The following is a 14,884-nucleotide window of genomic DNA, read 5'->3' on the forward strand; positions in this document are numbered from 1 at the left end:
GTTTCTTCTGATTTCTTCTAGTGTAGAAAACAAAAAAATTGCATCCACTATGCTGGGCTTCTGAATGTGCTGTGAACACTATAAAATTCAGAGAATAATACAGAGAAATGTGTCATTAGGGCCTCCTAGGCAAACAAAAATATATGCCAGGATCCCTGTCAGAATATAAGCATCTGTTAATCTATGCTGTAATTAGCATACTTCTGTACACATACATATATAGTACCTTGAATAAAACAAGTTTTTCTTTTGTTTTTGGATGCCAGTGGATCATTTTCCAGAAAAGACTCCTTAGCTAAATTCCGCTTTGTCTCTACAGAGTGTGGTAAGCGTGGTCACCGAAAAGGCAAATCTGCTGAAGATTTGGGCCGTGCTGCAACCTGTGTAACGTCTGCAGGGGAAGAAGTCCTGCTGGGGGGCTGCAATGGGCATGAGGGGAGCCTTCGGTGTCCCATGGAAGCAACACCTGTGTAAGCAGGCTGCAGGCTGTAGACAAGGTGCCCGGGCAGGCAGGTGTGCAGGCAGGGCTTCCCTTCCTGCCACCTCTCCGCATACATGGTCCCAGCTGGATTTTGATGTAGCCACCACATCTGTTTGGCAAATACAGCATTTCCAAAACCAGAATAAACTTAGGGCTTGTGTTTTGCTCAGAGACCTTTCGTCTCACTTTTCGGTACTGCTGGTGGTCAAACTTTCACTTTTCTTTTTCTGCAGCTGAAATGAAGAGCAAAGCAGCATTAATACCCCTGACTCACACAGTGCCGCTTTTCACCACTGCTGTGAGTCTAACACTCATCTCTGCACAAGGCACGCACAACATTTCTCGGGAAATAACAGGCAGCAGCTTGGTGTATCACAGGCAACTTTTTATCCAAACAGCTCTGGATGTATGACCTGAGTAAACAGCACTCAGTGTATCATCTGCTGTGCTGGGCTCTTGGATTATTAACCAGCTCCTCTTGTTTCAGGATATTTCTGAATTCAGGCATCTCCTATTTTCCTAAGACTTCTTGTGACATAATTAAAGCTACATCAGTTTGTAAGAAATTTCTGTTTTGACAGCTTCTGTAAACCAGAAGTGAAATCTCAGCTCAACTTGAAAGATGAATAGGACTCAGAAAGTCTGGCAGTCGTATTTGAGTTCTTCTTCCCTCCTCTGAGAAATGCTCCACTCTAAACTGAAGAATGCCTGAAAGACTTTCTTCTCTTTTGTAACTTAGTGCCCTCAAAGCATGTGCTCTTTGATTATCCAGCCCCAGAATTTCAGCTGCTGGGGGGGCTTTTCCTCTAAGGCACTTGAGAGGAGGTGGGACCTACACCAGAAAGCTACTATTCACCTCATCTATCCAGAGATGATCAAGTGAACGAACTTTCATTTACCACATAACAAACAATATCAGCACAACTAATGCTCCGGGGCACTTCCTAATATATTTTAATGACACAGTGACTAGTAGTGTCCTGTCTACAGGATCAATTTGTTAATGTGATGCCATTTCACAGAATCACAGAATGGTTGGGGTTGGAAGGGACCTCTGGAGGTCATCTAGTCCAACTCATCTGCTAAAGCAGGTTCACCTGGAACAGGTTGCACAGGAATGTGTCCAGGTGGGTTTTGAATGTCTCCAGAGAAGGAGACTCCACAACCTCTCTGGGCAGTCTGTTCCAGTGCTCTGGCACCCTCAAGTAAAGAAGTTTCTCCTCATATTCGGATGGAATCTTGTATGTTTTAGTCTGTGCCCACTGTCCATCATCCTATTGTTGGCCACCACTGGAAAGAATCTGGTCCCATTTGAGCAGGGTTTGTCATCTACCTTGGCAGGGAAAAGCAGCACTCAAAGAGGCGTGCAAGGAAGGTGTGCAAGGCCCAGTGTCACAGGGGGCTGTTGGGGGAGCTTGACCAGCACTCGGTTGCTGCACTGGGAATGTGGGGTATCTGCTCACAGGGCCTGGCCTCTGTCTCTGTCCTGTCAGGCAGTGCAGATGTGGCCAGAGAGAGAAAACATGGTACATGCATGGTGGATTCTGCAAGGGCACACTCTTGCACACACTTACTGCTTGTGGTGCATGCCTTTCTCCAGCCAGGTGTAATGAATGAGTTTCTCATTATAATGACTGTACCATAAGCATCTCTACTGTTTCGGAATTAAACTGCTAATAAATTATAATGTTTGATTTATTCAATCATAAGTTTTGCTTTATCAATAAGATATTTAGAGCTTACCTCTTTCATAGCATCATCTATCTGTTTTAATTCCTCATATCGGTCCCTGGATTCCCAAAGAGGCTGGAGCATCACCTCCTCCACTTCTGGAAATAGCTAGGTGAAAACAAGAGGGAGAATATCAACATTTTCTTTTGTGTTCGTTAACCTATACGTGCTAGAAATGGTCTGAAAGGCAGAATGTGAACCGTACATCCCCTTTCCTCTGGCTAGCTTAACACCTGTTGGAGCAAACACTGAAGTTCTGCAAATCCTCACTTCTGTTTCTGGCCTTGGGTGGCTTACCTTTGTTACTGTTTCAAACATGGGGATGAGAACAAACTTCAAGAAACCAATCTGTGCTGTTGCCTTGGTCACTTTATCACGGTCCATGAATGGTGCCACTGGAAGCCCCTCAGATTTTTCTCGGTCGCTCTGGAACACACGATCAAAATTATCTAAGCTAGCTCCAGTGTGATATTTGATATAATTTACTTGGCAACTTTCTCTTGTCACTGCTCTTGCCCTTTTGGCTCAAAAATAATTTATATGTCAAACGAATTTGCAAGGCAGCCACTTCACAGGGAAAAGCTTCAGTGTAATAGCATTAGGATTTCTAAGTTGCTATTGTCCTTCACCTGCAAATTACAGTCAATCACATTCACTTTCTTTCTGAACAGCTTTTCTTGCTGACATCCTCCTCCAACTTTCTGTGAAAGCAGCTTTCCCATGCTAGAGCTAGCCTGGGCTGTCAGACAGCAGGGCAACTGTAGCTGAGGTGGGATCCAGGAAGAGCAGCAATTTATGCAACCGCATCTCGCCGTCATTCTTACCTGCATAAAATATTCCTCTAGTAAGCAATCTACCCAGGGCTCTGCTATTTCCATCGGGCGGACTTCATTGGAGATATCACAGCATTTTATCAGTATCATCTTCAGCTGAAAGAAGATAATAATTTAATATTGCAGTGTTATTGCCAACCCTTTTCCCTCATCCAGAATCTGAGCCTTTACAATACACCAGGAGGCAATGCTTTCAAACAGAAAGGACAGTTTTAGGATTAAATCAGAGGTCTTAAATGATTTGGATTCTTCCCCACTCTCTCGGTTACCCTGTGTAAATAACTTATTCCCTCTCTGCCTCTGTTTCCCTGTCTGTAGCACTGGGATGTGTCACAGTGGGATGTGCACTTATCTGCTGCATAAAGAGATTCAGCTACAAATGACCACGAAGTTGTTTGTGGAACACTCAGAGGCGGCTGGGAGAGGCTTCCCTGGATGTCGAAGTTGACACGATTAGGAAGTAGAGGAGACTAGATTTCTACTCTTGTGGATACCTTTTGTCCCACAGAAATGGACAATAAGAATTTGTATCCTGACAGGGCAAATATATGTTTTCTCTTGATGGGTCTCCAAAATTTCTAAAGTTGGAACAATCTATTTTGTATAGAGCAGTTCCAAATTTTAATTCTTTTGGGTGGCGCAGAGGATGTAGAAAGGATTAATTTTTGATAGTGTATATTGAATCTTGTTTTTTGAAAAAACAGACATTAATCTACAAGCTTTCACACTATGCACAGAGAAATAATAATCTACAAAAGTTCCTTACACAGGTCATGTGTTCTTCATTTGAGTAATCAAAATTTTCCATTTTTTCCTTGAAAGAGTCCAGTATTTCTGCATGTCTCGCCATGTCTGTAGCCAGGATTAATGTAATTATTCCCTAGCAAAGAAAACATGTTCACATATTAACTCAACGTTCTTTACAAAGTCTATTATTGCAGAGCAAAGTAGGGTGTTTCTTACACACACAACACCTCCGATGAATTACATTGTTAACAATGAAGGGAGAAATTTCTGACTTAAAACTGGAAGAGATCTCTAAAGAGTTCATGGCATTGGAAGACCATGGTTGGATCAATCTGTAACACTGGTGGGATATTCCAGAGATATTGAGTTTTTTTCCTTTCTGATTGACTAATTGTGGAAAACCAAACTGTACAACAGAATGTTAAAAGCCATATTCTGCCAAGATGCACTTCTGTCTCCTCAGAAAGCACTACAGGTTTTGCTGCTAACTCTTAGTGGTCCTAGGAAGAGGCAAAGATCAGTAGATATGAATGTCCTCTGTGCTCATCGTCCTTGGATTAAGGGCTTTGAAATACCCAGATGCAGCCAATGTGTTAGGAGCTCTGTATCCTTCTGTTAGGCAGAGTTTATGATGGGAAAACCCGTGGTTAATTTAAAGTTGCGGGTTTTCATACATACTTGGGTCCATGCCTGCTTCTCATGCATTGGCATGCACCAGTAACTTTAACCAGACTGGTATCTGAGCTTACATTGGTCTGCTCTTTCATTTGGTGTGTAAGGAAGGTGTAATGTGGAAACTGAGACTGAATTTTGGTCTGTAGTGCACTGATTGGAATTGTAGCATTGTTCACTGTCTCAGAGATAACTGTGATGACTCCCAGTCCACCAGAGCCTCTTCCAACAGTACAAGTGCTCTGCTATTGTAAATATTTTCCCATTCTGAAGCCCCTCTTAAAATTAATAAAATGTTCTCTTAAAGCATAAACCTCTGCTGTGAGAGCTTAATTCTTTCCCAGTCAGAACTAATTGCCTTCTTCAATAATATAAATATCTACCCCCAAAATGTCATAGGCTTTCATAGCCAGGATATACTCATTATTTCTCAGCAAGACATTCCAGAGAGTGCTGCTGAGGAAATTTTCCAAGAATCCCTCTTGGATCCTTCCATTGTGAGGGGCTTTTTCAGTCCTACCCTCTAGGGAAAATGAGTCAGTGTGTGCTAACATCTTCAGGAACAGTTTGTACGACACAGATGGGAGCAGCATTCATACCTGTCTTATCTGCTTGAATTGGTCCTGGTCGACATTGGAGAAAATGTTGTATTCTGGCTGGGAAATGATCTGGAAAGCCACAGCACAGTGGTGGTTCTCCAGTGGGGAGATGTCATTGTAGCGTACTGCGAGCTCAGTTCGTGCATTTATCTGATAACTGATGTGAGGAAAAACAATGAGAACTCCTGCAGACACACACCAGCTGCTCTAAACCATGCTGCTTACTTTTGTTTACATTCTTTTTGATACTTATTCAATTAGCTGCAGTTTATTTTTTGATTGTTAATACCAAATCAGACTTTGGACTAGATAGATATTATTTAACATGGTCTCAGGCACTATTTCTCTGTAAGTTTTAAAAAAATTATTATTTACCAAGTCTCTGTAGCTTAAAATGACATAGAACAAACACAGAATCATTCAACCCCCCACCAATGCCAATAGAGAGATTCTCACTGATCCCAGTCAGAATTGGATTCTGCCCTTATTTAATAAATGGCTACAAATTGATTAGATTCTCTCTCTCTTTTTCACACACATACACACACACACATAGAACTGTCCAAGGGTCAGCAATTCTAATTTCCTGACATGCTAATAAATAGAATAATATGCACCACGTGATTTATAATTATGAAATAATGTGTAAGTTAAATCACCCTTTGCATTTTAGTATAATTATTCCATTTCAGTCAATGGAGCTATAATAATTGATGTCCTCTCTCTCAATTGTAACACATTTTACCTTGTTTTCTCGGGAGTGTGGGAAAACATTGGAACAGAAATCTGAAAAAGCATTTGCCTTATAGAGCCCAGGACAGCTGGCAACCCCAACCCAGACCTGAGTTTTCTGCATGAAGCTCTGCCTTGGCCCACGTGTGAGTGAACAGCAGGACCCTGGGGGAAGGTCATAGCCAGCTCAAGCTGTGAGAAGGAAAAGCTGATCTACCAAAAATGCCAGCTGGTATTGCTTTCCCAAAAAGGAAGGGAGGAAGAAAGAGAGAAAGAGAGAAAGAGAGAAGGAAGGAGGGAAGGGAAGGGAAGGGAAGGGAAGGGAAGGGAAGGGAAGGGAAGGGAAGGGAAGGGAAGGGAAGGGAAGGGAAGGGAAGGGAAGGGAAGGGAAGGGAAGGGAAGGGAGGAAAGGAAGGAGGAAAGGCAAGAAAGAAAGACAGAGAGAAGGGAAGGAAGGAAAAGAAAGAGACTTACGTGTTGTTATAGCCTGGATGGTCCAAGTCATGGCATACTGCTGCAGTCATGAGAATCAAGATGTCAATTTGGGAAAATTTCTCCTGTGATATGCAAAACATTAATGTAGTATTATGATTTGTACTTCCCCTATCCCCATAACTGAAAATAAGTGAAAAAACCACCCACATATACTTCAGTCAAGAAAGAGAATTCTGCCTTCCATTCCAGTAAAAATGACTCAGATTTGCCTTTGTCTCATTAAATAACAGCAGCTCAGAGGAGGCAAATTGCTTGAAACCTGCTATTACTGCAGAGATCATATAAAAGCACTGAGATATTAGTACAGTCTCTGACAAGTCATTTGAGCATCCTGATTAGTTAAGGAAGGGCTGGAAGACAGTTTAGTTGCCATTGCATTCTGCCTTAAATAAAGTCATGAAGAGTGAGGAAAATTAAGTGTTGTATTCCCACAGCTTTTGCATAGGATGACCTTCCATTGAAGCAAGTTTTTCTTCACACTCTTATTGGCAAGAAAATAGACTTGGGTTGGTAACTGAGATGTTTAACTATAGAGAAGAAAGGGCTTTTTTAACTGAATAAAATCTTGCTTGTACAGAAATGAAATGAATATATAAAGACAGGTTATTCAATCAATGAAAATAAATGATGCTTATAATTTTGGTCAGAGTCCAGGTTGACTGTGAATCTTGCATACAGTACTCATAGGGCATTATTTGCAGCAGCTCACCCAGATTCAAGCATGTATTTGGAGAAAACCTCTTCTGGGAACATTTTGTGTCACAGATGAAGACCATGTCCACAGACCAGGAGGCTGTGTGATCTGATTCATAGATATTTCACACTATCAGAGTGTCAGAAGATCTTCACTGTACAAATCTGGGATATCCAGGAGGTGAAGGTAGCTGCCCAGCAGCCTCAGAAAGCTGTGTGGGTGTTGGGGTCTGTGATGGGGTGGCTGAGTGGGCGGCCAGCAGTGAAAATGCAACCCTTCTCCTCTCCATGGGGACTGAGCAAGTGCAGCTGCTGCAAAGCTCGTTGCTTGCTAGCAAGCTGGTGGCCTGTTTTGCAAGAAAAGTGGCAAAGGTGTCGTGGTGCTCAGTGGATGAACATGTGCCCTGGGATGAAAATGGTGTGATGCTATCTAGATGGGGACATACCTGGAGGCTGCAGAGCGAGATCATGCTGTACATCATCTGGGTCACGCAGAAGCAGTGCCGGAAATTATGAAAGGGGTTGTTTCTGTAATTGTCATGAATACACAGCTGTGGAGAGAGGAATTGAAGCAGTCAGAGACAAGAGAGCTCTTTCTTTATAAAAGTATGACTAGATATGCCTCCCAGCCTCCCTGGAAGCACTGTATATCCCTACAGCAGTCCTATGGAGCCCAGTATTATTTTATGCTAGGACAGAGTGACAACAAAAGGCCCTCTGACACTCTCTGCCTCCCTGGGGGAGGGTGAGAGATTACTGCCTTTCATGAATTTGTCAGCAGGTAAAGCTCATAGCAGCTTCTCGCACCAGCTAGCAATGGGTAAACATCCCAGCACAGCTGCAAGCGCATCTCAGTCTTGAGAAAGGACTCTGTGGTCTCATCTTGAATTTGTATTTCAAACCATGTTGTGGTTAAACAGTGACTTTGGAGTGTGTGAAGAACTCAAAGTACATCCCCATTTCCCTCTCTTGCTGAATGCAAATAGCCACTTTGAAATCTTCAAGGCTGAAATGTAGTTGTTGATTTCATTGGCAAATGCTCAAATGCGGCACTTTGGGATGTGTTGCTTGGCAAAGTGAGGATGTGAAAGCACGTGCACTAACATACCTGTATGAATGTCCTGTGCTAGGCAGCATGGGAGAGATCTAGCCATATATAGGCACATGGGCCTGATTTTGTGGATTTTAATTTTCTACAGATCCTGGCTACATGCCCTCTTTACAAATGCAAGCTAAAGTTTGTCTTTCCATGTGTCCTCACTGCTGGCAGCTGGGCAAGCTGAGTGCAGCTGGCACAAATGGGTTAACACATGCCACAGACATTCTTCCAACGCACTGGATAGCCCTGGGTGTCCTGTCCTGCACAGAATAGCCATGCATCAGCAGTGCTGCTAGACCCCTTCTGCTGAATCCTCTGTAGCCTGGACCCTAGAGAGCCCTTATGCACATGCTTCAATTACTGAGAATAAACTGATGACGTGAATGAAAATTTTGTCCCCTTCTCCAGCTAAATAGCGAATTTACTTCAGGAGCCTTCAAGCCCCATCAGGATCAAACCCTTCAGTGTGGGACCTGACTTCTAGGAAGCCTCAAAGCTTTGGATGAGGTCAAGAGAGCTGTGGGCTTTCACTGCTTCTTCAATAGTTGGGGGCTTCATTGCAAAAGCTGTTCAGATTATTATGCAGCAAGGACTTTAGAAATATATTACATTATATTAAAATGAGTAACTAATGGCACATATAGTTGACAGCCAGGCTCACAGGTGGTGGGCAGCATCTCACAGCCTCCACGTGGAGACTGTGGTCATTCCCAGGCACTGTTCAGTACCTCATGGATAGAAAGTATACATCCAGCAGTGGAGCCCAGAGCATCCCAGGGGACTCCTGACTTGGTACGCTGAAAGGCTGGAGTGACTGGGTCATATTAGTCATTCTATCCCCCCCTTTCTGGAACATTTCTGTAGTCAGTGGATGTGGGATCCAGAAAAGAAGCATGTGCACGAGGTCGATTTTTCTCACCCACTTAAGTTCAAACTGATGCCCATACTCTGCCTGGGGAAGTATCACAGTTTGAAGCAGAGTCCATGGGGCTTTTTTTAATCATCTTGCTTTCTGCAAAGCTTGTGTCTAAAAAAGGAAATCTCACCCTGTCTTACCTTTGTAGAGAATACATTATAAACTCCCCTCATTGTTCAGAACAAGGCTGTCTTAAATGATGGTGGTAACAAATTACTTGGAGATACAAGCTAACAGGAAGCTGCCTTCAGTAATGTGTGTGGATGGCATGTTGATCTGTATTGACATAACACCTTGTTTCCCACATTTTCAGGCTGTGAGACAGGAGGAGGAAATTTTCTGTTTTAACTACTCTGTGCTAGCTTTGATTGTATTTGGTTTCATCCCACCCCTTGTAGTAATCTGCTTCCTAAGGTCAACAATACTGAGCTTTTCATCTGCCTTCTTCGGGGAGAGATTTCCTAGGTCTCGGTCATTTTTTTATGTCTCCTTTAATGTAGTCATCTTGTTTTCCTAAAGAGACCTGACCAGTCCTAGACATAGGATTCCAGGTAAGCCTCATGCCCTCTATGGAGACATGGTAAAACGAGTCCACTTTATCCCTTTTTCCACTGTCTGCTCAGCCTGATGCCTTGTTAGCTCCAGCAGCAGCAGCACCCCAAGCACTGACGGGCACAGCCCCATGCACGCTGGTGCCCATGTGCTTTATGCTCTTGCTACACTTTCTGAGATGATGAATCTGGTCTTTTGCTTTGTGTTTTTCTAGCCATGTTCTAAATCTGTGGAATTTGTTTCAGGCCTTTCTGGGAATTTACATCACTCCTGTAAAACAATTCCCTCTATTCTGTTCATACTCTTTAGTAAATTAGAAGAGATTAGCGAGATATAATTCTTTGCTACAGGAATCATATTAAACATCTGTATAATGAACTTCACATCATGATGTTTTTCATTACTGTTTCAACCAATTTGTCAGGCAGAGATGTAAGTTTTACTAACTATAATACCTCAGGCTGTCCCCAGATCCTTTTTAAACAATGGGTAAAATATTTACTGTTCCCCAGTTCTCTAGGAATGTGATGGGTTTTTCTGAGAAAGCCAATATATTCTTCAGCTTTTTGGCAAATTCTTTCTTGTGCTCTCTTTTGGACATGATAGCTTACTGATTTTGAAATACACCAGTGTTTCTTCTTTAGATATCTTGGTTTTGTTACAATCTCATCTTTATCATGTCTTGCATCTCTGCAACACGCTCAGCATTAAAAACCAAGGCAAAGGAAGTTACTTATCTACTCAGCAATTCCTTTTCATTCTTGCCTTGCTCTTTTACTCCCTGTGATTTAGCATATCTGATGATTATTGCACATCTTGGGGTTTTTTTGGCCATATCTGAAGACACTCGTTTCTATTTACATTAGGTATTGAGAGCATTGACTGGAAATGTACTAATTTCAGTAATAGAAAGCTCAGCAAACAAATGTAAAACAGTTAAAAAATGTCGTCTGTTAACACAAAAATGCAAACATTGGCTGAAGTGCTTAAATTTTAAGAATTTGTATAGATTGCCTGCTTTCAGTGGGATTACTCATGTGAGTCAAGTTAATTCCATGACTAAATGTTTTGTTTATGGATTTTTGAATTGGAGAAGTTGCGGATATCAGTAATTTGAAATACTTACCAACCACCTCTTTAACGTGATAGGATTGATGTTGAAGTCTTTTACCAACCCAAGATCATGGTACATATGTTCCAAACAGCTCAGCATCTGCAGCCAGGAACGGATAGGTTATTGGCTTGGTAAATACGACTTTTCTTTATGATACATTGCAGAGTGAATTTCCTCCTTGCAAGCATTGAATAATTGCAGAGCCCTCTTGTTAAGATGAAAGAAAGATGTTCAAAGATTGCATGATTAAAGACAGTGCAAGAGAGGAGACAGAGAGGTTCTGAAAGCTTTTTGAAGGAGACAGATTGCTGTTGACTTCATAGGTTTTCTGCAGGGCTTGCAATCACACCAACTCTCTTTAGTAATTGTGATTCATATGTATCACAGCAATTCCTTCTCATGAAAAGGTATTGCCATTTTTCTAATTCAGCTGGGATATGTTCTGATGCTCAATGAAATCAGTGGGAGTTTTTCCACTGACTCCCAAGGCCCTACCTGTACAGAAATAGATCAAATCCTAGCTGTATAGAAAATGGCATCAGAAAATAAGAAGTCCTTAAAGAAACATTTATTCCAGATATGTGTCAATATCTTCTTTCTTTATGGTTTTCCGTGAGCTACTAAATCCACCCTCTTAACTCAAATTTCTTGATTAACGAAAGATCTCCTACTATAAAACTGCAAAACTACAGCAGGTTTGTGGCCCTTCATTCCTATAAACTGAAACTATGAATCCCAAAAGCTGAAGTGCAAAGGCAGCCTTCTCTTCTGAGACAACATCTGCTCTGCGGTAGGAAGAGGGTTGCCAGTAGTTTAGCTCTACCACTCGTGGTCAATATTCTGGGTTTCAAAATATTGCAAAAGAAAGGTATTGTCAATCTTATGTGTCTGGGCACAAAACATCTGCCACCGGTTGGAAATGAATGGACTTCCAGAAGTTCCGGAATTTATGTATCTACATTCCCATTTCTGAAGGCAAAATCTGCAGGGGATGAAATGTAGCCATTATATTAGCAGATGCAGTTCTTAGGCTGTAGACTGATCCAGGAGTTTTAGCATGAGGAGTGTAATGTCACAAATATGACCTTGGAAACATTTTTAGTTAGGTTTCTGTTATTTAGGCTCTTAAAAACTCTCCAGAAAAGTGATTTCATCTAATGAAACTTTATGTTTATCCAGGGAATATACATAGTTCATGCAGTAACAAGGGGCTGGTTTTGAGTCATGCGAACAGGAAGAGAGAGACTTTCCTGCAAGGCTTGAGGGACAATGTCACAAGCTGAATTGTGCTCAGATCACAAGGCCAGCATTTTGCTTGCCTTGTTCCTAGTCTCTGAGGTAGAGTGTATGTTTCACAATAGTTTCAAAAAACACTTTCTGAGACAATAAACTTCACCCAGAATGGCTGAATTACCTTAAGAAATGCCTGTCTCCCTCCAGCTGCTGCCAAGAGAGCTTTGGGTGGGTGACAGGGTAATTCGGCATCCCATAGCTCCTAAGCACATGAGAATCTCAGTTTTCATTTTTAGCTTTCTTAGTCAACAGCAAAAGCTCACATATTGGACTCTTCTAAGGCTTGAAAGTGAGTGGGCATTTGAGAAAGAGAAGGCAATCTTGCTGTGTAGCTCCGTTTATTGTGATGCTGCAGGGCACGACATAATCACTTTGCTTACAGAAGACTATGGTTTACAACCTGCCTGTTGCACATTGAGCACATGGGCAAATGCTAAGCAAGCATTGACAGAATTGAAATATTCTCTGTAAACATAAAGCAGAGATAATAGAGTGAGATAAACCCATATGGTGCTCAGCTCACTGGAGTTTGTGCAGTATCTTATTTCTGTGTCCTTGCAGGGCACATCTAATCTCTGCACCCTCTTGTTAGCCTTGTTCATGCCACCTTATAGTGTTTCCTCGTACTCTGAATGACTTACTGTGCTAAAATACTATGGCTCAGCAGACAAGAATCCGTGGATAATGGTTTTTGTTTCTCCCTATTCTTTCTTAATAGTCAGAACAACAATGACCCAACGGTGTTATGGTCCACCTGGCAGGTCGTAATTCTCTCTTGCTGTAAAGACCTGACAGGCATTCAAAAGCTGGGGGTGAGCCATTTTTCCTGAGCAGTTGTATGGTCATCGTACAGAGAAAAGGGGCTGGAGAGAGAGCATTAACTACACAGCAGCAGCCTCAACTCTGCCAGCCTGTGTGAACGGGAGATGGACCTAAAGCCATCAGAAATTCCTTTTGTTACTCTACCAGCCAGATGAAATATCCTGAAGAAAGTATGCTGTTACTGTGGGTGGGGTAGGGGGTATTTTTCCTTGTCACATTGATCTTCAGGTGCTGAGCCAGAATGACTTGTACGCACAATATCTGATTCAGAAGGTAATGAAGGTGACTGCTGCTGGGGGTGCTACTAGAACCACCCAATCAATCCACTGGTAGAAATTCAACACTGGAATCCTGATTTGGGCCTGTTCTCAGCTATGTTTTCCCTAAGTGAGGTTTGCTTGTATTTGCTGGATCTAGTTTTAGATTATATTATAATCTGCCATTACAGAAACTTCAAGTTTCTACAGAGATTTACACATGGGTCTTCCAGAACCTGCTGCAACACGCAAGGCAAACAATGAATAATACTAATAGCAACGAGAAAAACAGCAATAGCAATAAGAAAAATAAGAAAATTAAGCAAGAAGAAAATTCTGATATACTGTGCATGCAGCTTTGCAGCCTCTTCAGAATACACCACAGAAAAAACCTTGTCTGTGAATCAATGTGTGCACCTCTGCCTGGCTTCACACAACAGCATCCTGCTTTATTGATTTGAACAGAGTTATTGATGATGTGCTTAAGCATATGCTTTGCTAGGGATCAATTTGTTCAGATAAATGGCATTAGAGAGCTCATGTGGCAGTAATGATAGTGCACTGGTTGTTGTGGGACACTATTAGGAAGAAATTAAAGGGAAAAAAAAGAGGAGTCAGGATAAGATAATCAGCATAATCTATCTGGCATCTGTTAGGAAAAAACATTGTATTCTGATGTGATATGAATATTAAAAAAGTACAGAGAGTAAGGGACAGAAAAGGGGAAAAACCCTGTAGACCATCTCCAAGCGCTCTTGTTGACTCTCAGAAAGGGTGCTAAACCAGGTAACATGGCATCCTCACCTCATTGGGCTCCCACAGCCAGACGTCAAAGGTAGGTTTCCGAAGGGCTTCAATGGTCTCCTGGGACAGCATGTACTGCAGACAGAAAGGCAGCCAGCATAAGTGAAGATCTCCCACCCTGGCATGGGACCTGTTATGGCACATTCTTGGGACTCCTGGGGTTCCATTTATGTGGGGTTTAACTATATTTCCCAAGGAGAAACCAACTGCTCTCTCCCTCTGCCTGCCCAACCCTCCTCACCCTCCCCACTGGCTGCTCATGGTCACACCAGAATGTCCACGGTACCAGCTGGCAGGACACTGATCGGTGGAGATCCTTAGAGAGCAGGGAGGTGGAGGGAGGGGAGAAAAGGGAGGGGAGCAGAGGCATCGTGGATGGGGTTGTGTGTAAATCCAGCATGGGGATATAAAGGGCACAGATCTGTCCCCAGCTGCACTGGTTCTGCTGCCTGCAGAGCATCAGTGAATTTGGATGCAGCCAGTTATGGCTGGATGATGTGAAGTGTCTGTGCTAAATTGTGTTAAATTAGCTGGTGGGTATGATATGTTTACTTTCAGATGATTTATGCTCTCATTCTGAGTGTTTTTTTAAGAACGCCCACATTTTCAAATTGGTTGTCAGCCTGCAAGATTCAAGTGATTTTTTAGCATTATGCTCAGAGGCTTAAAACAAAATCAAGCTCATTGGCCTGTTGCAATTTGTATACAAAATGAAAATAAGGAATATGTACCGATCCATCTTCTCAAGACTCTATTGATCAGAGTCTTTCTGGGACACAAAAGCCTTGTGGCTTCATTTGGCCCATTTACCACACCTGTCTCTAATTAGTTTGGTCTTACTGTATTGAGCAGGTGAATGAAATTTTCTAAGACATCAAATTGTTGATACTTAATCCAAGGAAGAATAACACTGAAAATTTATTTTCCTTCTTGAAAAAGCAATGATGTTTGCATTTGCATATATAATGTGCATTTAATATGATGTTCTGCAAGAAAACTGTGCATTAGCAGTACCGATTTGTTATTTGATAACACTGACATCTT

General features: G+C 42.1%; 1 protein-coding gene across 1 annotated transcript in view; it reads right to left on the bottom strand.

Moving 5' to 3' along the window:
• Window positions 1-663: 663 nt before the first annotated feature.
• The window catches only part of PDE9A (phosphodiesterase 9A), a gene marked incomplete at both ends in the record, with an annotated part of 49,111 nt that continues 34,890 nt past the window's right edge, over window positions 664-14,884 (bottom strand). The window contains 10 exons of the mRNA XM_080350194.1: window positions 664-714; window positions 2,225-2,320; window positions 2,510-2,638; window positions 3,037-3,141; window positions 3,812-3,925; window positions 5,064-5,220; window positions 6,270-6,352; window positions 7,430-7,534; window positions 10,677-10,763; window positions 13,841-13,915. Coding sequence (XP_080206320.1) covers window positions 664-714; window positions 2,225-2,320; window positions 2,510-2,638; window positions 3,037-3,141; window positions 3,812-3,925; window positions 5,064-5,220; window positions 6,270-6,352; window positions 7,430-7,534; window positions 10,677-10,763; window positions 13,841-13,915 — 1,002 coding nt within the window. The remainder of the gene's footprint in view (window positions 715-2,224; window positions 2,321-2,509; window positions 2,639-3,036; window positions 3,142-3,811; window positions 3,926-5,063; window positions 5,221-6,269; window positions 6,353-7,429; window positions 7,535-10,676; window positions 10,764-13,840; window positions 13,916-14,884) is intronic.

The sequence above is a fragment of the Nesoenas mayeri genome (genome assembly GCF_963082525.1).
Source record: "Nesoenas mayeri genome assembly, chromosome: 1".
Taxonomy (NCBI): domain Eukaryota; kingdom Metazoa; phylum Chordata; class Aves; order Columbiformes; family Columbidae; genus Nesoenas; species Nesoenas mayeri.